Here is a 27146-nt window from a genome sequence, read left to right on the forward strand (position 1 = left end):
AACAAATAGAGCTGTCATGCCCATTTGAGCGTGAAGCTGGTGACAATGACACTGAGGATACCCTGATACTCCCTGAGCTCATGTGTGTTCAACGCTCTGTCACAAATATATATCAATGTACAAGGAATAATTTGGCCAATAAAACTGAATTTACCAATGTTTCTCCTTTCCCACATGTAGAAAACAGGTATGTGAGGTCTGATGTTTACCCAGAGGCTTCAATGCTAATAGCTGCAATCAGCCAGAGCTTGTTGTTTGAAATTTTTGACCTTAGACTACAAAATCCAATAGTTTGTAGAGATCCTTAGAATTTACCTTTAAAGGGGTCATACTATACACCATTTTCAGAAGTGAACACAGTTCTGGGGGTTTCAGTGCCTGTTCCTTTAAATGAGAATGAGTCACAGCTGAGTTCAGCGTGAGAACTCAAGAGCAGAAGCTCTGGTTTTTAGCTGTTTTCACTTGGTTCCCTTTCTACTCAATTTTGCTCTTGCAATTTTACTCAGTATTCTTATTTCTCGTTGCTTGTTGATATTGTTTTGCTCTTTTTAACTATAACTAAGGATATCTATTGACTTTAAGGGGGACATATGTGTTCTTTCCCATTTTGTATCTTGTTTAGTGAGTGAAAATGATTGATTTCTAAGCTCTGGCTGCCCACCCCTGAGTTCATTCAAACAGAGCATTATAAACCACCAGTTTACAATGAACAAAATATATGTCTCTGTTTCTCTCTCTCTCTCTTTCTATGTATCCCCATGCTCACGCTGTATTCTATCTTTTACGTGACCCTGTCATAATCCCTCCCAGGTTCAGCTAGCCCTGTGTAACCCAGGTGTGTGCCCGCCATATCAAAAGCCAAATGCTCAGAAGGCATGCTTGTGTTTGTATGCATATGGGAAGATCACTGCACATTCCCTGCATATAGAAATGACTGTAAACATTAATTTGGAGTCCTCATTTATGTTTAATAGATATTTGTATGTTGCATGTGTTCATACAGGAATGAAATTAAAGCCAGCACCTTAAAAAACCCATGACTTTGAGACTTGACCACCTCAGGCCTGACTGGTGCTACTAATTTGAGAATTAAACCTGATATATCAGGTTGTATTTAGTGTGCAATATCCCAATTGTACACTGAAACTATTGTACATGGAATCTGATGGCTTTTACGTACAGGTAAGGACCTGGACCCTGGTGATCTTTCTTCGAGTCCAACCACACCATCTTAAAACTGTAGTTTACCATCGTTAGTCAAACAGCATCAAGAAAAACAACAGGAGCCCGAATTAAGAAGCCTGAAATGTCCAGAATGTGACTATGGGAAGATTTAGGAGGCCAAAAGACAAAAAGAACCTAACCTGTAAAACCTGAGAACCCAGCATCTGAGAAATCATTTGGAGTCATTCAGGAGGCCAAATGGCATCAAGAACTCCAACCTGAGAGACCCTTTAAATGCTTGGGCTTGTTAGAAATAGCTTGGTGGTTCCACTCTGCTGAATACACAGCAATTCTACGTGACCAGCACATGTTAAAGGCGATCCTGTTCTCTTTTCCCTCATTGCCCTACAGCAATGCAATGACCAGACTCAGATGTGCCGACCTTGGCTCTCTCTCTCTCTCTCTCTCTCTTACTCTCCCTCCCTCACTCTCATTTGCTCTCGTTCTCACTCTCTCCATCTCTCAGATGGCTGTGGATGGCAAAAGTGCAATTGTGAATGCAACTGCGAAGCACCTCATTCTCATACTATGGATGGCCAGTTCTACAGACTGTAAGTATACCTTAGTATTCTGTCAACAAGGTCAATGTGGAGTGGGATCCATCTTGTACTTAAACAATGTTATAGCTTTGTTGGTGTACTTAAAAGAGAATTGTATTCAATGTTTTTTTTTTTTAAATTTGGTATAAATAAATGGATATCACTTCACTCAGTGATTTTGTTTACAGACATACATATATAAAGAGAGAGAGTATCTCAATTATGGCATACAAAGTCATACGTTTGAAATACAACGTTATGTCTCATATCTCATAGCTCAGCTCATAATATGACTTAGTTTCCCATGTAAGTTAAAATCACATATTTATTACTTGTATTTCATTATGAAATACAAGTGAAAATGATAAGAACATGTCTGATTATTTACATATCTTGTGACTTTTTTGTGGGCTTATAAAGACCAAGTATCTTAAATGACTTACTTTCTTACAAATTTTATAAAAAAGACCCAAATAGTCATACTACATTAATATTTGGAAGACTTTTTTAGGTCACACCAAATCCTCAGGCGACTTTATTCGCCAGGAGACAGAGACGAATGGGCTTTTACAGTGAGTCAATGAAAGTGAGATGTCAGTTTAAGTGACATTAGCATGTTCATTAGCATTAACACACGCACTGCAGCGGTTATTCTCTCTCTGCTCGACTCAAACACGGACAGGAGGCGACTCGATCCCAGGACAGAGACTTATTCGTCGTTTTCGCTGCTTTTTAGAGATTTTTGTTCTTGTGTTTTCCCACAGTTTCTGTACCGTTAACGGTTACTGATACAAACCGCGAGGGGCGTCTGTTTAACTTCGGACTTTTGTGGGAAACGGCTCGATGGAGACTTCTCGTCGATGGAGAACGAAGATTTACTCACATACGAAAGATAAACAGCATGGTTGGGGACGTTATTTACTTATTATTTACATACACGGACTCTGAAAACAACCAGGCAGATTTTCTGTTTTCTTCACAGTCCGAAGCCAGTTTAGCGCTTTAAAATCGGGGTTTATTTGAAATTTGAGCTAAAGGTCGTTTCTTATTATGTGTTTTTAAGTCAAATGAACAAGATGTGGAAGAACAGTGGAAAGCTTTCCCCCGAAAAGTACCGTTAGGCAGCAGTCTGGTCCCCAACATGAGGAGAACTGTGGAAAGGGTAAGTTAACTTAAACACTTGGGAAATGTTAAATTTACCGACTTTATGCTACTTTTAAACTTATTAATATAAGTAATAATCCGTTATAACCCAAAGAAATCGAATTTGGATTGAAATGAATATGAATATCATCTGAAGGTGACGGGTAAAATTGTATAAGGGTGGAGAAAAACTGTTCAACCGCCTTTAGGCTACATCCAGTGAATTCAACATTTTGAATCATCACCATTCCACATTTAATCTCAAAAGTCATGTCTAAATTTGTTGGTGGTGCTGCAGAGTAAATAAGTGCTATTTTTGTGTTGAATCACGTCACAATATATTGTAGGTCTCAATACTTTGCATATAATATTAGGCACGACAATAAATCCATCTGCACTCACACAAATACACTCAAAACAAACAAACAAAAATATATAAATGTTATATTTCCTTGGATTATTTGTATTTATCCCTTTTACAGGACTATGATGTTTTTTCAAGACCAAGCAAAACTTAAGACCATGTTTGGAAGTGTTAAAAATGACCCTTTTCTGGTTGTGTTCAAGGTTCCCTTCTTCCAAGTGACAGGCTGATTTATAGAGAGAGAGAGAGAGAGAGACGTAACTCCTCCAAAGGTACAGTTGCCAATTTTTTTTTCCCCTACACCCTCTTTGGAAATGTCTGACATTCGCACATGTCCAGCATTCCTCTGTAGCCTTCTCTTTTCCATTTCTCTCCATCTTTAAGCTCTTTTTTGATAGTTCTGTTAAAAGGCTATGTAAACAGTAATGCTACAGTCATCCCTAGACATACAAACACACAAACATTCACCCACACATACAGTCATCGCATTCCGAGTATGAAAATATAAACAGTATCATTGCTTCCGTCTGCTGAGAAATGAAAGGCACATACAGTGTATGGCTGTTATCTCTCTGGTCCCAAGAGAACTGATGTAGACTGTCATTTCCATAATTGATTTCTAAACCTATTTATCAAGCACATCATCTGGGCAATAAATCATTAATTATAATTATTGGGCATAAAAAATCTTTTAAATCCATCTGTTACAGTTACAGATCATAGCAAACACCAGTCTGTGGCTGTTCAATTTACAGGTCCCTTGTAGACCCTTCTGATTAAAGTAGCTCTCTGGCCAATAACTGTTTTTACAGTTTATTAACAGTCTGTAACTTCTTCACTGGGGTATTTTTCTTGTATATATCTGACAATGCTTATATAGGACTTCATTTACTAAAATAATGTGGTGGTCGCCAGGACCAGGGGGCCTCTGCCTATCAGGATTGGGGAAACTAGCTCATTTACATCACTCCTCCCCAGTCAAAGTTAGGGACTAGGTTTAAGGTTGTTATTGACGGTTACATATATATTCTGCTGTAATGTTGGATTATTATGAAAGCACTTCAACTAAGCATTCTGTTAGAGTAGTAGAAGGCCACCTTTCTCATGTGATGTATGTTAGTGAGTATGGTCCCTCAATTCTCAGTGCTAGAGCAAGCCAATTTCTCCTTTCTTCTTCTTCTTCTTCTTCTTCTTCTTCATTATGCCTTTTTGAGGGTAATGAAGAGCACACTGTAGTGGTATGGCTGTGTCTCCTACCTCTCCTGCAGAGACGCGGCAGTATATAGGCTTTCCAAAATATTCTCATTAAATATTGGTCATGTCAAAATAGGTGTCCGAAGATCATTTTTTAAAAGCCATTTTCATAATATGCCTCTTACCTAAAAATACCCTGGATTGGAATGTTATGACATGGCTAGCAACATTATATTTTTCTAGTTTTTTTATTTATTGTTGCTCACTTAATCATTTAATGCATCTGATCATTTAATGCATCTGATAAGGGCTTGGTGGCTAATATTAACTACCCACTCTAGAGTAGAAAAAATAAACTTAGACTACATTTAAACAGATACATTAAATGTCCTTTGTTAATTGACCAGTTGAAAGTGTATGTTTTTATGTGGTGTTGGACTATGTGGGTAGGTATTTGATAATGTCTATTTTCATAGTTCAGCAATATCTGGATCCCATTACTCTTCCACCAGCACCCTCCCCCCATTCGTCTGTGTGCTCCCCATCTCTTCCCTTACTTTCCCCATACATCCTGCCATTCTGTTGTCTGCGAAGGCAGCAGGCAGCAGGACAGAGGGGTTCTTTATCACTGTAGTTGCGTCCAGCAGCAGTCTGACCCTCAGCTGCCCACCAGCTCCTCAATCCGAGCCTTGTTTACTTCATGAACCTGGAGCTCAGCTGCAGCGTCTTCAACATGGCTCCAGATTAATGCCCTTCTGTCTTCTTAGGGATGATAAAAACAGTGTACGGGATGACGTAAAAGTTTCGGGACTCACCACGAATCTGATCAGCATGGTGGTTACAGAAGGTGAACAAATGAATGAATAACTCAGTATTATCATTTTCATAGTGTGAATGTAGGGTTCACATGAACACAGCTTCTCCCGTTTATCTCTCGTGCCGCTCAAGGAATCTTCTAAGAGGTGAGGGTCTCGAGGAGAAGTGGAGCTTTACATTTGATTGCTGGTTTTATTGTTTGAGCACTGTCCAGAATAGAACATGGAATCTGTTTCGATTATTCATTCATTCATTATCTGTAACCGCTTATCCAATTCAGGGTCGCGGTGGCTCTAGAGCCTACCTGGAATCATTGGGCGCAAGGCGGGAATACACCCTGGACAGACATAGACACACACACACACACACACATTCACTCACACACTCACACCTACGGATACTTTTTTGAGTCGCCAATCCATCTACCAACGTATGTTTTTGGACTGTGGGAGGAAACCGGAGCACCCGGAGGAAACCCATGTGGACATGGGGAGAACACACCAACTCCTCACAGACAGTCACCCGGAGCGGGAATCGAACCCACAACCTCCAGGTCCCTGGAGCTGTGTGACTGCGACACTACCTGCTGCGCCACCGTGCCGCCCTGTTTCGATTAATATTTATGTATTTTTATACCTTTCTTTTTGCAGCATTTTTTGCTCAATCGTTAGTCATCTGAAATTCCACGTTAGTCATCTGAAATTCCACGTTAGTCATCTGAAATTCAGTTGGTTTACTGAATTCCCCCATCACACACACAATGTCACCAGCACTAAGAATAAGCGTACAAGCGTGGGCCACTTGGGAGCCCCATGACATGTAACATTGTGGTATGTTACGTTGTCATATGTGGTTCTGTGAATAAACTAGAGCAGTGGTCCCCAAACTTTTTATGCGAGCCCCACTGAACTCCAACATACACACACCTTATGGTTCCAGACTTCACTGGAATATATTTAAAAAAACGTAATTCTTAAAAACGAAAACGTCTTTTTGAACAAACATAAATAAATAAATAAATAAATATATAAAGTTACAAATCAACTCTACAATGGCATTATTACAAGTGAAATGCATCATCATGGATAACGGGCGTCGGGTCTTTGGTGTCTTTTCCCACAGATCTGTTTCCATCTGTTTGTATGATTAGGTAGTTGTAGTGTCACCATTGTGACATTTGCGGAGTATTGTAAATGTGGAACCAGTCAGCGAATTCTTATGTCTTTCAGGCATCATACCAGAATATTTCACTGGCTCTCAGGCGCTGATAACTAAGATTGCTGAAAAAAGCAATGTAAGAATTCCAGTTAAGTATAGTAGACAAATGCTGTTGTCATTGCCATGCTGGTTTTTGACACGCAGGTGGAGTGATCAAATTTACTGTTCCCCGGTTTCTTTCAATTTCTTCTTTTTTTCCCCAGTATTTGTTGTTAACGATTCAATTCTGAAGATTTAGCCTTTTGTGCAGTGTTCATTTTCTGATGTTTACCATGAGCAACATGGCACCAAAAACATGTAGGAAATACATTTCATCCATGTGCTCTATTCATGGGTCTTAGTTGATTAAAAACAGTAGTGACACATGTTGCTTCTAGTTTAAAGCACGCATTCAAGTGTGTGTTTGAAACTGACGGAAAGGAGCGGGCTACTGTGCTTTAGAGACATTTTATATTCATAGAGTATTAACTACAAAATGGTCATATTTAAATTGTCCCAAAATAGTACAAAAAGGTCTGAAAACAACAAAAGTATACAATCCAAACAAACAAACAAAAAACCCACCAAGGAACACAGGACCTTGCTATTGATTTTATATGATTATATTTACATTTTATTCCATATTGACAGGATCGAATGTGCTTTTCGTATAATCTCCAGATTTGTTTTGATTGTAAAACTAACCTACACATGGCAGTAACTCTTAATAATACAATATCTCCTCCTATACTCTTGTACAAAAATGTGGTCTGAGCTGGAACCACTTTCCACATTGTTTGTCTGTTTCAGTGACATATGAAGGAGAAATAAAATTTTCTGAAGAAGAGATCCTTCTGATGTTGGTTTTGCCGAATGACTGATGGGGAATGTCCTTGGACAATCAAGCTCACTGTAAAAATGTCATTCACACTCGAGTCAAAGCCATCATTGAGCAGAACATGAACTAATGACTCATGTGTCATCACTGCAGTATTACAGTGTATCATTCGGTTTCAAATGTCCTTCTTTCTCCTTCGCTCTCTTCTCCATGCCTGAATGTTGATCCTGCAGGCAGTTATAGATGCTGGTCTCTGCTTAAAGGAGCAAATTATTAGCTACTTGAAGCTACTTCAGAACAGACAGTGGCAACTGCGACTTGTCTGTTGATCTTTTGTTCTCTTCAAGAGCTAAGCTACATTTATGCATTGTCCAGGATTCCTTGTCTTTATTTTTTGGCCATTTTCGTTCTCACATTTTAGACAGAAATATTTTTCTATCCCTCAGATTTAACACAAATTACATATAGCACTTAGAAAACTTTGCTGTTTAGTAGGGCTGCAACTAATGATTATTTTGATAATCGATTAATCTGTTGATTATTTTTTCGATTAATCGATTATTAATCGGATAAAAAGGAAGACAAGCCAAATTTGGTTTCCTGTCTGTTACTAGCATATTCAGGATACCTTCAGTGAGAACAGCTGCTTGCTGTGGTGTGTAGATCTTCAAAACATAGTCAGCAATGCTGGGCTGTTTTTATCTGAGGTGAGAGAGAAAGTGTAGATATGAACATACATCTTTTTTAAGTTAATAACTACTGATCTAAAATGCAGACAACAATGCAGGCACATTGAAATTACATAAATGGATATTGGGTGATGCTGCCATGTGCTGAGAATAAAAGGGAAATTCATCTAACACATATGATCAGATATTGTTAAGATATTTAAGATTTTAGAGAACTAATGTTGTAATTGTATAAGGAACACACAACCTACCATTATTAAAATTAGCGCTTACATGAAGAATTAACCCAACCGTTACATTAATTTTATTTTATCAATATTTAACACAGTGTATGTAATGTAATATACACTTATAATGTAATATACACTTGGCTGTGATACTCAAACACTAACACACAATGCCAGTCAGAAAAGACCTTGAAAAAGGCTTTAAATATATTATTTTTAAAAATGTTTGGATTTTTTAACTGAATGTAACTGCCGCCATTTTTAAGGTGGAACGGAAAACTCGCTAAATACAAGAGTGATATAAATTTACTAAAAATGAGACATCTTGTTTAACTACTCTAGCAGGCTCTAGTGACATTGAGTGAGAGAAAAAATAGAACTTGTCGCTAACGTTAGCTTGACTAAAACTACGGTTTGTTTTGGAACTGGTCGAGCTGACACATTTAAGGTGGAAGAGAAAACTCAGGGACATGCTAAGGCTTGTTCGCTAAACACGAGTGTAATATCAATGTACTAAGAAAACAAATGTTGTTTAACTACTCTAGCAGGCTCTAGTAACATTGAGTGAGAGAAAAAGTAGAATTAACTTACTATACTTAATCTCTTTCACACATAACTCCAACAGGCTTCATTTTCAGATGCTCATGCAGTGATGTTGTGCTGCTGTGCCATGCGAGATCAGCTGTGCACATTTTGCACCTAACACTGTTCCTTGAAAGTGTTCCCATACTTTTGATGACTTGGGTCGTACATTTTTCTCTCTGCTTGTGCTAACATTATCCTCTGCTGTGACCGCCATTTTTCAAACCCTTCTTCCAGAGTTCGTCACGTGTAGCAACTGTACCTAAGTGTAATAACTTAGACCCACCTAATCGATTATTAAATTAGTTGCCAACTATTTTAACAATCGATTTTAATTGATTTAATCGTTTAGTTGTTGCAGCCCTACTGTTTATTAGAATATGGAATACTATGCCATTTGACTGTTGGCGTGAAACTTTCTGCTTGTGTGGAATTTGTAACATAAAAGTAGAGGTGCACCGATTGGAATTGTTTTGGCCGATTCCGATTGTCTTTTTCTAAGAATTATTAATGACATACGATTAACATACAAAAACCTTTTTGTTAAAATTTTTTTTACATCTCAACACAACAAAAAAATAAAGAGCAATGTTTTAACATTTTTAAATGAAAACAAGTGCACAAGGTAGTACGATAGAAAAATTATTTGTTATGTTGCTTAAACAGTGAATGTGAGTTGCTGTGTTTGCCCTGCTGCTGCCCTTGCATTGTGCACTTGTGTAAATGCGACCGGCACAAATCGGTTGGGAGACACTGACCAGCCGATCACGGGTTATGGCCGATCATACTAAAATCCGGCCTTTTTTGGTCACAGCCAATCAATTGACACATCTCTACATAAAAGTATAAGTATGTTCAAACATTGAGGAAAAGGTCAATCCTAGTTTATGTTTGAATCTGAGTTTTCATTGGATTTGTAAATCTGTGTGTAAATTTGAGTTGATGTACATGTGCTGTACTTGAAACTAAACATGTGGATGGTGTCGGTCACATTTTCAAGCACAAATAAACCTCTCACCCATACAGCAGCAAAATGAAAAAGTCAATAGGGAAAATGGAACATTTTAAATAAATTAAACTTAAATAAATTAAAATTGGGTAAATAAACGATATCTAGTTGATATTAAAAGCCACTTGAATATTGTTGATTTGCCATGCTTTGCCGTATTGGGGTCCAATAATAATATGTGGCAAATTGCTGTCAAGAGTTGCTTTCTCAGAATTTCCTTTAGTCATGAGCTCTGTAAGTACGTTTTAATTGACCACAGCAATATATGTGTTACGTTTTTTCTACTGCCCAGTGTGATTCTGGATCCAGATTTCTCTGTAATTAAATTCACTCAGGTCCACGTCCTTCCGTAGTTAGCATTAGCAAATGGCTCATTTGAATTATTGGAATATAGAGAAATTAACTTGAAAGTATTGGCAGTCTGTCCCCTGATAATGTTTACCTCAGCTTTTAAGGGAACTCCACCAATAGCCGTATTAAATGTGTTTTTACTTTTTATAAAAACCCAGGGATTTATTGTGAATTGATTTAATACCTTTCCTGAGGTCTTTTCTTTACTGAAGTTGCTCTTTATGCGTATGCTGATATGATTATCTTTGGTTGTTTAAATCATACAATGAATGCCTGAGCTTCCTGTCAGTGTTAGTGAAAATTAAACTAATTTATACCAATTTAAAATTGGTATTTTGCCATTCTGATACCAGAATTGGTGTTTTTGAATTTATCCACTGTTTATTTATGTTTGTTGAGAATATTTGGTCATATCACTCACCAATGAAACATTTTAGTCTTAACTCCGTTGTGATTCAAACACCCTAGAAGCAAAGCTGAGCAAATATCCAATAATGCCCTTTTGCACAAGCCTAAACCTATTGAAGAACACATCCTTGTGAGATCAAACAGAAGTGTACGGAAGTGCCCTGTTGGTGTTAACGTGAATCACCCCCTTTCACAAAAACCCAAATGGGGCACACATGCCCTTCTCTGCTGGTGCTAAGTCTCAAACACTAATGGCGTTTTTACTGGCGCAGTGAGCGGTGGAGGCTGCTGGTCTGGACCTCACAAACATCCGGCAATGAGAAAGGAGAAAAACAGGGCAATGCAGACAGGAAGAGGTTTTAAACTCTTAGCAAAAAACAAAAAAAGTCAACGTGATTAAGAACAGAAGAAAGCAAGCAAAAAAAGCAAGATGAGGAAAATTGAGTTCATAAGAGAGATTAGTCTTGTGAAAATCGATGTCATTCAACTCTAAAATATTTTTTTTGCCTAATTTCTCTTTACTTCTATGAACAGAAATGTGCTTAACATCTACAGTTCCATTAATGTGAATACAATAACATTACAGACACCAAAACACTGCTGTTTCCTATCTGTACTGATATGGAAAGCTTGAGAAGTGGTTAATCACTATTTCTCTTTTTAAAACGATTATCTTTGGTTCTTAACTGAGAGTTGACCCTATTGTCAGGGGATTGCTGGTAGCCTCAGCCACAGATGCTTCACACATATGAAAAGAGAGCATCTGATATGTTACACATGAAGGCTGCAACAACTATTGGGATTCTGTTAGCTCCCATCTGCACTTTAATGTAGATTGTTTTAATTTAGGTGGTAAATACAAATTAATGGACTAGAACTGCTCCTACACTGGGCATTGAGATAAAAAAAAAATCTGTTTTTACACAAATGGGCCAACCATGTCAGACTGGTAAGTGGCAGCTTGATGTACTCGGTCAGTGGGGTGATCTGGACATTTTCAACAACCTTTCTCTGTTTCTGGTTTTGAAGTTGAGTATACAGAAGATATCATGTTGAAACCATGTTTATTTTGTATAAGGTGAGGTTGTAGGGTTGGGGGAAAATGAAAAAGATGCTGTTATAGCATGCCGTATATTCGACCAGACATTTTTGTCTACCAAAATAAAGTTAGGCTTCAAAAGTCAGCCATGTCCTCTAAACCTAAAACACTGCAGTGGTGATTTGGTTCTTGTAGTAGTTTTGTGACGGCGGTCTGTGTTGTTTTGCCGTCTCGTGCACCCCTTTGGGGTTCCCCCACAGTAACCCGTCTGCGGCCTCGACACAGGAGAGGCTGGTTACACAACCCTGGCAGATGGTGCAGCTTGTGTATGTGCCTGTGTGTGTGTGTTGTAGATTGCTAATGAGGCTGCCTATTAAAGCTCACAGACAGTCAGAGTCATTCAGATTTACAGAGGAAAGAAAAACCACACAGTTAATTGGTATTCATCATAAAACGTGAATGGCATGGCATAAAATATTAGCTATTATAGACAGAAATCTCTACCCTCACAACTCAATATTTTTATGCTCAACATTGCAAGATTCAACTTTACTTTAGCAGATAATACATTTAAACAAAAAATAACCAGGGAAGTTTAGATTTGAGTAATGTTTCAAACTGATATTGATGACATATTTGTTATGAATGATTAATTATGAATGCTCTGGGTTTCCTGCAGTGCTCTGTTGTTAGGACAATGTCGTCCACTCCCCTCCAACAACCCACAATTCATTTCGTGCAATTCATTCAGTTTCTTATCAAGGCTTCCATTGTGTTTGTGCGTGGCTTTTTGCTATGTCCAATGATCCATGATTAATCAATTAATTATAGAAAACACTCAATAAGAGATCCTTCAAAGTTCCAAAGTATGTTCTGTGACTTGTTTAATGTGTTATTCCTCAGTTTTCAGCCACAGTCATGCGTTCTGAAGTATAATCAAGTGTTTAAGGCGTGCTGTGTGTCGTCTCTGAGTTTCCCCGGCTATGTGTACACGAGGTCAGAGCATGTGCGGCCCATGCTTGTAATGTTTTGAATCATTGATTTGAATTTGCACTCGATTCATGAAACCGATTCTTTCAATGAGTCTCCCCCAACCTCAAGTCACAAACAAGAACCAGTCAATCATGACCCCCACCCCCCCACCCAACAATAATACCACCCTGCCTAACCACAGAAAATCAGGAAACCCTGATGCTGTAGAATGACTAAAACAGACGTAATGGCCCAAATCCTGATAGAAAACCCCAGATCTTTATTCTTTCCACCAAACTTTACCTTCAGATTTAAACTGGAAAAATGTCTGGTGCTCAGGAGACCTTTGTATTATTCTAGTAACAGACTTTTCTTAAAAGGCTTATTGTGTTTGATGAGATTGATGCAGTTCAAATCAGTTTAGCCTTAGTCTTAGTCGGTACAGAGCTTATATGGAAACGCATGGACATATACGATGATGTCTTAACACTCTTTGTTCATGTTTTCAGCTCCACTGACCATTTATTAGCATTGCGTAGTTCTACAATTACATACTGTAGTCCTTCTTTTGTTTGCATGCCTGATAGCCCACTTTCTCCTTGTTCTTCTATGGTCGGGACCACCACAAAGCAGGTACATGCAGTGACATGGATGTGGTGGTGGTGTGTTAGCATGTGTTGCTCTGGTACAAGTGGATCAGACACAGCAGTGCTGCTACAGTCCACTCACTGTCCACACAGACACACTTACCTCATTGGTGCTCTTTGTAGATGCAAAGTCAGAGACAGTAGTTCCACTGTTGCTGTACATATTTTATGGGTCATATTTCATTCCAGTTTTTACCAATTATTTTCTACAGTACCCCCTTTTGTAGGTGAGAATATTTTCCGTCCCTTCATCTCCAACACTCATGTACACACCTTTTTCCAAACTCCACTGGAAGCTATTTTAAACATTGTAATTCACATCAATTATTAAAGTTCACACACTAAGGGTTAATAATCCCAGTCCAGTAGTGACACTGAGGGGGTTAAAAACTCCAGCAGCACTACTGTGTCTAATCCACTTGTACCAGCAAAACACAGTGTCCTGCAGCACTGAGAATGATCAATCAGCCAAATCACAACTATAATCACACTATAATCATTTATGCTTGGTTCTGTTTTTTCTCTGTTCTTATATTGTCTATATTTAATCAGTGCTCCAATTTCTCAGCACTTGTTGTGTTTGTTTTACTCTGTTTAAAAGATGAACAGAGACTTAAAGCTGTTGCACACGGGATGTGTTTCGAAGTGAAAGAGCACCAATGATAATTCTGTATTTGAGCCCCAGTCCAAGTTCAAACTGACCTCAAACTCATTTTATCTCATTTTTATAGAATTAAGGAACCCACAATAATTGGTTGGTAGAATCCACATTAATGTATTGCTAATGAATATTTGAGGCCCCCCGAGGGACCAGATCTTTTCCTCACCTCTTAAACCAGGTGTGGCAGCAGTGTGGTGAAGTCACACTCTGTGCTGTTTCTAATGGAAGTGTTTTGATGAAAAGCACTGCACAGTCACAGACACCAGCCCGAGGCGTCTCTTCACACCGAATCACCCGCTCACTTCACCTACTTACCTTAGCAGAAACGAGCAGCTCTATATTTAAGAACAAGCCCACTCACTTTGTGTGCTTTCAACTCTGTGATCATTGGAGGAAGATAATTGGTCCTATTCTTGGTTTTTTGGCTTTTGGTGCTTATCACGGTTAGTGTGGATAGTTTTATTAGCTGATAATTAACTGAATAATGTGCTGAACATTTGACTGAAATGCCCATTCTTATTATATAGTTGAGGAGAGCGGAGATGTTGCTACAACTGATTAGTTCTTTGACAAACCTGACATCATGTAAACCCAGCTAAGTCTGGTTCATTAAAATCCAACAGAATCGTGTTTAAATGTCTCTCAAAGACAAAAGCCTGAATTATTCTGTCAGCACTGCTTCAGAGCTCATTCATCAACAAAGCATACAGACCATGGTTAAAAGAAAAATTATGAACGCATGTAGAGAGTAGCTAATGTTGTAATAGGTTGGGCACAAAAACCATATGAATGTTAGGTAAATCTCAGAGGAAAATGAAATAGAAATGCAGAAAATCATATGTTTAAATCCAAGACATTTATTAGTGTATTCAGACTCATTAAAACCTGTTTTGGTTCTTCTGCTAAAACAGCTTGCAAAGCCAAAGTAACAAGTTATTACAGTAGTAAGAGGGTTGAGGAACCGCATCAGAACACATTAGAGCTCCTTAAATGTGTTTACAGACATTTATTATAGCATTTAGCTTTGCCAGAGGCCTGTAATTATCACAGCTCCTCAGCGCCTGTAGCTTACACCAAACAAACGCACAACATTCAGTCTACTGCAAAAGAGATTGCATTTCCATTTCCCAAAGGATTTATCTATAAATTCCTTTCATTTCCAACCACATGAGTGTTCAAATATATAACTTTCTAATATTTTATACTGTTATTAATTTGGGAACGAATGAATAAATGGTACCTCTTTAAAATGAGACTACTCGATGATTTAAAAATCTGTTTACTACATGATTAATAATTAGGGTGCAAACACTTTAAAAGTCATTAATGATTATTTTTTAACACAAAGAGAAAGAAAGGGCAACAATTACATTTTTTGTCTAATACGGAAAGTGTCAGAGAACTCAGATAATAAGGTCTAACAAGACATTTTATCAATGGTTAATTGACAAAGTAAGGTCAATATCCAGCAAGATCTGAGGTTCAGCAGTGTAGATGGATGTAGGGTCACTATTTGGCAAATAATGTCACTTTTAAAAAAATCCCTATGGGCGTTAACCTCTGAAATTTCATTTATGAGCTCTACATTTATGATGAAGCATTGGTCAGTGTTAGGGTCAAATGATTACAATTCAACACTTTTGTCTTAATTTAATATACAAGAACCTGAATAATTAAATCAATTTTTACAATCTGACCAAACAAACTAGAGGCCAAATATGTTTCAGAAAAGATATGTTTTCACTCTTTGTTTTCAAAGCTGTTAGCTGCAGGCAGCATAAAGAGAAAGATCAAGAATGATCAAATTAAAGCTGATACCAGTCGAACATGGCAAAACAAAATCAAAAGTTCGGAAACAATTTTGTCGCATTAAATCTATACAGATCTATACACAGGCAATATTTTTGGAATTTCACTATTTGCTTCAGCTTTTTATTGCAGCGTCAAAAATCAGACGAATCAGAAAAATGTCCTCTTCAGTTGATAAGTATCTCTTTTTGCTAAAAGTGCAAAGATATTGTTTACATCTGTTTTCAGGGGAAGGGAGCTGAACCTTTACAATAAGCACTTTTCTACAATGAGGCCTTGAGACACATATAATAAGCTGCTTGGCTATTTTTTGCCGTTGCAACACCCTAGACAAAGATGATTGGTCCGTGAGAATTGGTTGCTGGCGAAGTTCAAAATTCATATTTGGTGTGAATGTCAGGAACGAGGGGCGGATTGAGGGAGGCGGACGCACTCGCTAAAACACAGTATATTTAATAAAGGCTTATAACAACACAACGAGACTTAAACAGAACGAAAACAAACGGAGCAAAGCAGGCTAAATTAAACACGGGTAACCAGACAGGGTAAGCGTGACAGACGGACAAAAAGCGAAAACAACAACAAAGGAAAAGAGACGGGGAGAGGCTGTGGAGACAGACGGACAGACAAGAAAACACGACCGACTAGACATGGGAGAAATGAGAAATGTACGACAAACAGGACGTGACACAAGACGGCTTAAATACAGACACAAATGAGAAACACCTGGACAGATAACGAGGACGGGTTAACACATGACACGGACGAGGAGGCGGAACAAAGGCGGGACGAGGGCGGAGACAAGGACATAAACAAAACATAGCCATGTGCTAAAAGCATATGGCCGGGGACAACAGACATGACAGGACGAAGGCGTGACAGTGAAAGATAACGTCAGTTACACACTTGGCCACATTTTTTCTTTTTTCGTCGTATGAATAATTCTCTGTAAGTTTAAAACGTTTTTTTTTTGAGGAAAAATATATATATGTTTACCAAAAAAAATGAAAAAGGCATGGGAAGATCAACCAATCAGATTGTGTCTTGGGAAATAAGTGCTGGATAACGAGATTTAGGCCCCCGTTGTTTTTGCTTAGTAGAGCGTGACTGGTATGAGAACTTCGTAAAAGGGATAAAAATTTGAAGCAATTTTGGCTAATTGAATTTCCTCACAGACTCAAGCATTCGATGTGATTGTGTGAGTGCGTGGTGGTGGTGAGGTGAGGGTTTATCTGCATTTTTCAGAGATTCCTGTGGACCTGGACCTGGACCTGGCCCTGTTCATGAGTTTGTGTGTGTTTTATCTTGACTGCTCCCAGAAACACATGTTCAGCTCTTCTAGCTGCCAGCAGTCAGCTCACTCTGCCAGAGCGTTCTGGACCACACCGCGGTTACATCTTCATTTAGAGAGAATGTACGTGCCTTAGCATTTGTGCTGCTTTATTTTCTTATTTTAAATATGAAGGGGTCGTATCAGCATTTTGTTATGGAAGGTGAATTATGTAGTGTGTCGGTGCTGTCGCAGCGTTTTTATTTAAGACGTGTGCTTGTATGTACATTTGTGTGTGTGTGTTCGCACGCGCATGCTTTAGTACCTCAATCAGAGTTTAATTATCTTAATCGAGATCATTACTTACACAAACTGGCATTAGACTGACAAGCTGTTGTAAAGCTCACTCTGAAAGTAGAAGGCAGACAGTGATTGATAGCTGATGGACAGAATGGGCAAAAGCCAATGGAAGAGTGGATAAAGTGAGGGAAGAGATATCAGCCTGGTCAGTTGTAGGAACAAGAGTTAACCCGTTGGTGCCTAAGCAAATGCAGCTTCATTATAAGGCCAACCATGGACAGTGTTAGACCTGTTTTAGGGTGGCTGTAATGTCATAATCAATGTGAACGAATCTATCCCTGAAACGGCACACGTGCACACATTAATATGCTTATGTTTTGTCATCACGTTTTGCTCAGGAGAGCAGTAAACAACCCATTGGTTGGGAGGGCAGTAAACAACCTGCTTTGTGCAGAGAGATCGGCTGGATCTCAAATGTCACCCTCAGCAATATGTAGTGCACAGTGTAGGGCATATAATAACGGTTTCTGCACTAACGTAGCGTGTTGTATGTAGAAATGTTAGACCAAATCTCAGTTGTCTACAAAGCGTAATCTCAGTTGTATGTCAGAGACCGAAGTGGGTGCTTAACAGGCATTGTATTCAATCATTAAAATGAGGCTCTATAAACTTTTGAACAATCCAATTTCTAACTATATTTTATGGCAGAAATACACTATGTTCAGTTTGCTGTAGCTCAGTTCATCTACATTAAATTGTAACACTTAACATTTACGTATTTTGACTGTAATTCTGATTCATTCCCTCACATGTAATATTTAAATTTTTAAACAGCATGATTTATATTGGAAATTGTGTCAACTGTCTCCAAAATATCATAAAATTGTACTCTGTGAGATTTAAGCGGGGTGGATTTGGGAGTTCAGAACCCTACCTCAATGAAAGTGTCTGTGAAAAGAGAGTTTTCATATTGTTTTTCTCCCCAACCTCCAAATGCAGTTGTTTATCTGATGCAGGTTTTGCCAAATCACCGTGTCTACTGGCAATCCATCTTAACCTTCTCTAGAGTCATCCAGTCTTTCTGCTGATTGAGAAAGAGAGAAATTAAAATTTTCCACTGAATAAGCCAAATCTGAGAGCAGTACAGATCCTTTACTTTCAATACGTACTCTTCACTCTGAAAAACGTATGCGAACACACTGTCTAACACACACACACACATGCATATACTCCCCTGCTTGCACACACAAAGACACGCACACAAATCAAGCTGTCACATTCTTTCCAGACTTACCTGAGATGAACACAGCTTGAACACTAACTGTGATTCTTGGAAAAGTCCACTTTTAATGTCGAAAAATGTGTTTGTGGAGAGAGAGAGAGAAAGCCAGAGAATGCATGAAGTAGTCTGAAGTATAGCTAGAACTGGCTAATTGGATGCACAAATCCAAGCTGTGGAATGATTATTGATACCTGAACTCAGGATATTGGCCAATCCTGAGTAATGATCCAATATTTTAAGATCTCTATACCACTTACACCACATTAACACTAAATTTACCTGTTTGTTTCTATGCTCATTGTCCATTTGATCAACTCCACTAACCATATATGTGCACTTGGTAGTTTCACAATTACAGACTGTTGTCCATCTGTTACTCTGCATATTTGTGCCCTCCTTTTACCCCTGTTCTTTAATAGTCAGACCCAACACAGAGCAGGTTTTATTTGGGAGGTGGATCATTCTCAGCACTGCAGTGACCCTGAAATGCTGGCAGTGTGTTAGTGTGTGTTGCACTGGTTCGAGTGGATCAGACACAGCAGTGCTGTTGCACAGAACACTGTGTTCACTCACTATCCAAATAATAGACTGAAAGTTTTGTTATAAAATAGGTGCCAAGTCTGGATTGGATTAGACTTCAGTGGTGTGTTATTTTCCAGTTAATTCATTAATTCATTCACATGGCTTCATTGGTACAGATGATATCTACTTAGCAATAGGGGGTCAGATGTGGACTGTGTGGTATTTATTAAGCTTTGCTGTATGTTAATCTTTGTCCGTGTCAGAACAAAAAACTCGCACCTCTCAAAAGGTAACTGGAAAAGTAAAACACACACGTAACATAAATGAACGTCTATTTGACCACTTGGTTTTATTATACAAAATTTAGCCGCAATCCAAATAGAAAGATATTCATTAGTTAATTCATTCATCACTTGTTCATTCATTCATTTTCCGTAACCACTTCAACTAGATTAGGGCTGGGGTGGGTTCTGGTCTGACCCCGAATCATTGAGCTCAAGGCAAGGACACACCCTGGACAGAGCACCACACACCACCTGTGGACAGTTTCACACACACACCCAGTAACTCACACCTGACAGTAATTCACATCTACCGACGTGTGTTTGGACTGTGGGAGGAAACCCGAGCACCTGGAGGAAGCACACACAAACACAGGGAGAACACACCAAATTCCCCACCGTGACCCAAGGTTGGGATTGAACTCAGGACCCTGGATTATTACTCTATATACATAGGTGGACTTAATTCTCTGACAATAAGATGTCATTTTTTTAATCCTAGGGCTTTTGTTGCTGTTTAGCTATACATTTAATTTCCATTGCCTATTTAAATGTAATTACTTCTTTCATATAATGCCAAGGTAGGAAAGAGATTGCATTTCTTGGTGGTCCACAAAATAAATTGTGTGTGTGTGGCTCTGTGGGTTCATACACTGATATGTATGGTTCACATTATGTTTTGGCTGCATTTTCAACAAACATCAAATAGTAAAATATGGAATTCCACGACCTGCTGCTTTTAAAAATGCAGATTTATGTGTTTTTCTTTTCTTTTTCTTTTTTTTTTAAAAAACTTCTTTATTTTTTGGCCCATAAAACTCTAGTTTCTCTGGCAAGCTGTGAGCTTGTGAACGCCTGCTTTTCTTGACTCCACCATAACATTAAAGCTTGCAGTAAAGGTCGTAATCCCCCAAAAATGCTACATTTAACCTACTCTAATTTCTGAAATTACCCCATTTCTTCAGTCAATCCTCATTCTGGGGGAATGAAATAGCAGTTTTATTGGTGCTTAGACAGTTCAGTTTTGCACTCAAGCATTAGCATGTTACGCAGAACTTTATTCACATCATCAAAGCAGCAAACACAAAGCTGGCCAAGGTCAAATTTATTTTCCACCTGCAGTAAATTAACTTTTTGCTTTGCAGGTACTGGCCAATTGGTTTTTAGAGATTAATAAAATGTTTTGTAGGTGGTCATTAATTTGTTCTGGAGGGTGAAAGCTTTCACAGATGAGGAACATGGCCGTCCATCAGAGCCTCATTTCAAAAACATGTTCATTAATGCAGATTTTGAACTTCTGTAAGAAACTGTGTGGGTTTACCCTCTGGCCCAGGTGTGGCATCGGACATAGTGACCTTAGGCTCATGTGCTGTTGTTCCTAAGGGTCATGTTTTACTTCTTGTAAAACACATTATAAAGTGTTTTATAACTTTATAATTATAATTATATGCATCTCCAACACATTATAAAGCGTATCTACAAATGTGCAAAGATATAATGTATAAGCATATGAAGCATGTGTGTGGGAGAGTTGGAAGAATGAGTAAATTAAGAACGGAAGAGAAAAACATAGAAGTAGCACCAATCACCCACAGATTGATGTCTTTGGAGCAGATATTAATGCTTGTCTTTGCCTCCTACTTATTACATGCCCATATTTGTCATGGAATTTTCTCTTTATCTGACAAGACCGCCGACTTCACTTACATTCTTGTGATTGTCCACATTTGGGGTTGGATGTATTTGCATGCGTGAGTGTGTGTGTGCTTGTGTTTGACAGACCTAACGTTAATTATAAAGCCTGTTAACCAATCATTTTGCATATTTTAGTAATATTTGCTATGATACATTAATAATCTTAGGCAAAACTAAATAGTTCCTACAGATCTTAATCATTTCTGGTTATAATAAATTAGACACCTCTTAAAGATTGGCTTTCTTAAGAGTGTGTTGACATGGCTTAAGTAACTGAAACAATGAGAAACTACCACCTTATTTCATTTGAAAGAGCTTGATTTCAACCAAACATACTTATGTATTATTTTCTTGCCCATTAATGTGGTCAAATCTGGCCGTTCAAAATTGTTGTTCAAAGTGACCACAAGTTTTTTTGGTTTTTGAACTGATTCATGAACATTTCCTGAACATGAGTCTGATGGAACTGTTGCTGCTGAGTTTCAAAAAAATTGCAGGAGGCTTTATTGAAATGTAGTTAAATTTACTTTTCCAATTAAACTGCAGTCAGGTTTCACTGTGCAAGGCCAGCCTTAAACTTGATGCTGGAAAGCTAATGCTGGGATCTGGTTCTATTCAGCCTTGAGAATGTTGTCAGGTGCAGGTGGTGGTCAGTTAGGTGTGGATCATCTCAAACAGATGTGGCCAGTTCTTTATACGAAGGTAACACATCCCTTCTTTTTTTTTCCAGAGCAGAGTGAGTTGGGCGAGGACGGCAGGCTGGTGTCACCATGAGCTGGAGCTTCTTAACTCGGCTGCTGGAGGAGATCCACAACCATTCCACCTTCGTGGGTAAAATCTGGCTCACCGTACTTATCGTCTTCCGTATCGTTCTGACTGCCGTGGGTGGAGAGTCCATCTATTACGATGAACAGAGCAAGTTCGTGTGCAACACTGGCCAGCCAGGCTGCGAGAACGTCTGCTATGACACTTTTGCGCCACTATCCCATGTTCGCTTCTGGGTGTTCCAGATTATACTGGTGGCTACCCCTTCACTCATGTACCTTGGCTACGCCGTCAACAAGATCGCTCGACTGGAGGAGAGTAAGGACAGTGGCATTGGGACTCAGCGCAAGAACCGCAAAATGTACCTCGGCCGGCGGCAGCACCGCGGTTTAGAGGAAGTGGAAGAGGACCAGCAGGAAGATCCCATGATATACGAAGCTGCCGATGTTGAAAATCAAAGCGACAGCTCCCCGCAGGGCCGTGGAGGACAAAATGCCAGAGGAACTGTCATTAAGACACGGCATGACGGGCGTCAGAGGATTCAAAGAGATGGTTTGATGAGAGTGTACGTGCTTCAGCTTTTTGCCCGTTCTGCTTTAGAAGTGGGCTTCCTAGCTGGTCAATACGCTCTTTACGGCTTTGCGATGCCAGCACGCTATGAGTGTTCAGTGAAGCCCTGTCCACACATGGTGGACTGCTTTGTTTCCAGGCCGACAGAGAAGACCATCTTCTTGCTCATCATGTATGGAGTCACCGTACTTTGCCTATTGCTCAACATTTGGGAGATGCTCCACCTCGGAGTGGGAACCATGCTGGACCTTCTTTTCTCTCGGAGGCGCTCATGCCAGGATGAAGAAGACTGCCAGCTAACGCTGCTTACCGGTCCACCTGGGCAGCCTGTCAGCGAGGCTGGAGGAGGCAGTGCTGGATATGGGAGTTACCCTTTCTCCTGGAATTCAGTGCCCCCTTCAGCTCCACCAGGATACAACATCTTAATGAAGCCTATGCCATTTACTGAGCTAAGTAGTAATGCAAAGATGGCCTGCCGGCAGAACCGCGCCAACATCGCCCAAGAAGAGGAGCTGCAGGGCCAGTACGGAAGCACAGAGAAGAATTTCCTCCAGAGTACCAGCAGTGGTGCCCTACACAGGGAGATCCAGCTGGCCCAGGAACGTCTGGAGGCTGCTGTACTGGCCTACACTCAGCAGCAGCAGAGCTGCAAACCAGGCAAGCCTCAAAGCAGTCGCAAACAGCGAGACCGCTTGAGAAACAAGCGAGGAGGGAGCGCAGGGGACCAAAGAAGCAGCAGCAGCAAGTCAGACGAGGGGAAACCATCAGTGTGGATATAGCACTAATGATTCAAGATTCACTTCAAAATGTAAAGGTCTAGTTCAGCCAAAGATCAAACATGCACGATTCTCCCCTTACCCCAAATGCAACCATCTGCATCTTTATTTGCACTGAAGCCACAAGGCTAACATAGCGAAATAAGTAAGGCAGACTTATAACCTGCAGGTTACCATTGCATGCCTCCAGTTCGTGGAACTTCCATGTTCCTGCGCAATTAACCTACACCATTGTGCTTGTTTAAACTTGTGTTGCACTGCAGTTACACTGCCACACCACTAGGGCTCAATCTCAGATCTATCCCTCAACCCTATGTAGTACACAATGTAGTGGTGTAGTAGTAGTAGTAGTAGTAGTAGTTTAATCTGTCAAGTGCACTATTTAGGGAGTAGAGTGCTAAGTAGAACAGATAGTAGTTTATATAGAGTGCCGGGAAAGCAACAAATACAAAGCAGGCACTTTTCCCGCTCCTTATTGCAATTTTTATTTTACTGAAGTCTGTGTTTTTCACTTTTCCCACCTTTTTATTCATTCGGTGATGTCCAAACCTATGTCAGAGGAAATCTCTCACCATGAATTTGCCACTGGGGCGGTGCACGTCAGGCTACAGTGTAGGGTCCTGGCTTAATGCGAGCCCTACACTGTGTCCATACTCCACACTGCAGACAGCATCAAATTCATGGCAAGAGATATCCTCAGATATTGTATTGTTGCTTTTCTGTCACCGCATGTAAACTACACTCTGTTACAATTAGCTCCTTACTCCCTAAATAGTGCCCTTTACAGATTTATAATACAGTACTACACCACTACATTGACTACGTAGTGTTGAGGAATATATCTGGAGTTCTCTAGTGGTTTGGTGGTGTAATTACAGAGTGACTTAGACACCAATGCACAAGTTTAAACGCCCACAGAAATGAGCCAACACAGAAGTATAAATCAGCCTGTAGGGTTCTACTGTCAATGCAGGACCTACGCTTTGCTTACGGTGTAGGTCCTGCATTGACACAGAAGCTGTGTCAAGTGGTTAAGCAGTCTCAAATTTATTTATGTGGTTTTATCATTCTGTACAGATAGGTCAAGAGTTACAGTGAACAAATAAGCTATAATAAGTATCTGAGATGATGTCAAATATGGATTTCTTCATCCATTACATCTGGGGTAAGATTAATTGTGTAAAAATGTACTTACTCTCATGCTGAACCATCACTTTAAATGGAACAAGCCATCAGCATCTTGTCGAACAGGCAATAAACCCTCTTTGAAGAAAAATATAAACTGAAGAGGACAACATTGGATGTTCCATCACAGAAAGTTGAAAACCTCATTTTATTCATGGTTAAGATGTTTTGCACTGTTCATTGTTGAAGTGAAAAGTGTGAAAGAAGAACCAGCCTTACCGTGAGGATGCGAGACATACTCTCAATCACCCTCCCAACCACAAGCTATGCTTTCCGTGCACAATCAGTTACTCCACACTAGCTCTGGGTTTGCTGTCATTCAGTGGCAATAAATCTGTATCCACAGGGTTCATAGACAAGCCTGCCAATGGCTTTTTGGGTTGGTTTTTTCTATTTTAAGTTGCATTAGTTGTTTTATTTGATGATTATTATTCCTGTGGAACAAACCAGCTACCAAAGGAAGATGAAAAAACTTGTGTAGAGCAGGCATTTTTGTATTTTCACTACTGCATATGGGGAGAAATGAGGCTTTAACAGAAGATAGCTTCTCCACAATCTGACATTTAGACCAATCAAGACGAAAAGAGAAGGACAAAAGGACAAATTTGGTAGAAATGTACTCTCCTTGTAGAAACGTTTGGTGCTAAAATTAAGAGAAGTGCCTTGAAACCCCTCCGTTTGGACAGGACAGCCACCCTGGGTACAACCTTAACTGTGATTTGTTTTTTGTGTTTTTTATTTACTTCATTTACAGCACTGTGACCAGAGTGTTACCAAAAGCGTCTTCAGCAGGTCTTCACTACTCCCTGTTTTATACCAGGGAAGAGAAAAGCTGGTCAGATGTATGTTTTTAAGTCTTGTATTTAAGCAAAGACATTTGTCTGTTGTAAGTTGTATTCAGCAAGTCATTTTTTTGTTAAGAATTATTAGTGGTTCCAATTTAATGTTTTATTTTTCTGTACTGTTGTCGCCCTCTAGTGGTTAGCAACACCAGCTCCACTGGACATTTAACACTTTGTACTGTATAGCTTTTCTTTAAGTGACGTATGCAGTTGAAGTAAACAGGAACGCACTCCTACCTGTCACATAATACAGCAGATTATAAACAGCTAAATCACTGTGGCGCATGGTTCGTACACAAGATATCTGGGGTCTACTGAGGGTTCTTTTACAAGGTCTGTTTGCCAGCAGTTATGATGCATTCACATGGGTTTTACATTCAAGTTCTGTATAAAAGTTGTGGGAACATAAGCATTATTCCACAGTGAGGGATTTCAAAACAATATAAGCTCCGCCTCTGAATGTTCCAGAAGAGTCCGATTCAGCAGCTCTGTACACAAAAACAAGTAGCAAGTAATAAAATAAATTTTGGAATCAGAAATCATTCAAAGTGCTGGGGGACTTTTTACACTGCTATTGCACGGCTGCAGACCTAATCACATAGCCCCACTTCAACTGGCTGCATATGGAGCTTCCCTGTATCATACAATTGAAATCACATCCATTTTGAATACGGGAAAAAAACAGATGAGTTGCGCCCAACCTACACTGCACAAGTGTGGCTTTGAAAATGAAAGAGGTCTGTTGCAATGCCACGTCTGACCAGTGTAAATGTGCCGATATGCCCCTCTAGCCTACTATGGCAATAAACAGTGTGAATTTAGGCTCATACACAACTCCCTTTTGATTTGTCTTTATTTTGCCTTTGACATTAAACAAGATATGGGAGCTCTATTCAAGGTTTGTGTTAGAAAGGAGTGCCCCGTATCGTAAAGTTAACTCATTTGGACGTATCGTCACTGTGCAGTTAAAAACATGCATCTTACTTAACAGGAAAAGGACAGCGGCCTTGTTCAAATAATGTAAACTAAGAATCAACAGAAATGGAGATGCGTGTTTTTAATTGGACTGCAGCGATATGACCTGTTGAAGATAGAAGCAAAAAAATGTTCCAAAATGTTTATATTGGAGCATCCGAATAAAAACAAATTCTCGGTTGCAGCTGCAAATGTTCAGTTAAATATGGTTTGAAGCTTGTGTGACTGGTGCATAATTAAGCCATCTGTTGTTTTAGGCCCAAATTTCAGGTGCAAAGTTGTATACAGCTGATGTTTTTTTTTTAGTTACGCCAAATTTTGTTTTCCACTGTGGCATTATGAAGCTGGATTTCACAACAGTGATTTGGGTGTACGCTAAAATAAAAAAAATAAACAAAAGTGGATTTTCCAAATAAAGGTGTGATATTTTATCAGTAAAATCACAATGTATAGCAAAATACATTCATAAATATTAATAATAGAGTGGGGCGGCACAGTGGTGCAGCAGGTTAGTGTCGCAGTCACACAGGGACCTGGAGGTTGTGGGTTCGAGTCCTGCTCCGGGTGACTGTCTGTGAGGAGTGTGGTGTGTTCTCCCTGTGTCTGCGTGGGTTTCCTCCGGGTGACTGTGAGGAGTGTGGTGTGTTCTCCCTGTGTCTGTGTGGGTTTCCTCCAGGTGACTGTCTGTGAGGAGTGTGGTGTGTTCTCCCTGTGTCTGTGTGGGTTTCCTCCGGGTGACTGTCTGTGAGGAGTGTGGTGTGTTCTCTCTGTGTCTGTGTGGGTTTCCTCCAGGTGACTGTCTGTGAGGAGTGTGGTGTGTTCTCCCTGTGTCTGTGTGGGTTTCCTCCGGGTGACTGTCTGTGTGGAGTGAGTGAATGTGTGAGTGTGTGTGTGTTGCCCTGTGAAGGACTGGCGCCCACTCCAGGGTGTATTCCCGCCTTGTGCCCAATGATTCCAGGTAAGCTCTGGACCCA

General features: G+C 39.6%; 1 protein-coding gene across 2 annotated transcripts; it reads left to right on the plus strand.

Moving 5' to 3' along the window:
• The first annotated feature begins 1687 nt into the window (after nucleotides 1-1687).
• On the plus strand, nucleotides 1688-26543 carry LOC136692142 (gap junction gamma-1 protein-like). 2 transcript variants are annotated; one of them, XM_066665277.1, is made up of 5 exons: nucleotides 1688-1775; nucleotides 2528-2667; nucleotides 2827-2925; nucleotides 3474-3542; nucleotides 21790-26543. In XM_066665277.1, exon 5 carries the CDS (start codon nucleotides 21830-21832, stop codon nucleotides 23171-23173), a length of 1344 nt encoding a protein of 447 aa, XP_066521374.1. In that variant the 5' UTR covers nucleotides 1688-1775; nucleotides 2528-2667; nucleotides 2827-2925; nucleotides 3474-3542; nucleotides 21790-21829; the 3' UTR covers nucleotides 23174-26543. The 2 variants fall into 2 exon arrangements, with proteins under 2 accessions (XP_066521374.1, XP_066521375.1); XM_066665278.1 differs by lacking the exon at nucleotides 1688-1775 and adding an exon at nucleotides 2202-2335.
• The last annotated feature ends 603 nt before the right edge of the window (nucleotides 26544-27146 follow it).

Source organism: Hoplias malabaricus, chromosome 3, assembly GCF_029633855.1.
Source record: "Hoplias malabaricus isolate fHopMal1 chromosome 3, fHopMal1.hap1, whole genome shotgun sequence".
In the NCBI taxonomy this organism is placed as follows: Eukaryota; Metazoa; Chordata; class Actinopteri; order Characiformes; family Erythrinidae; genus Hoplias; species Hoplias malabaricus.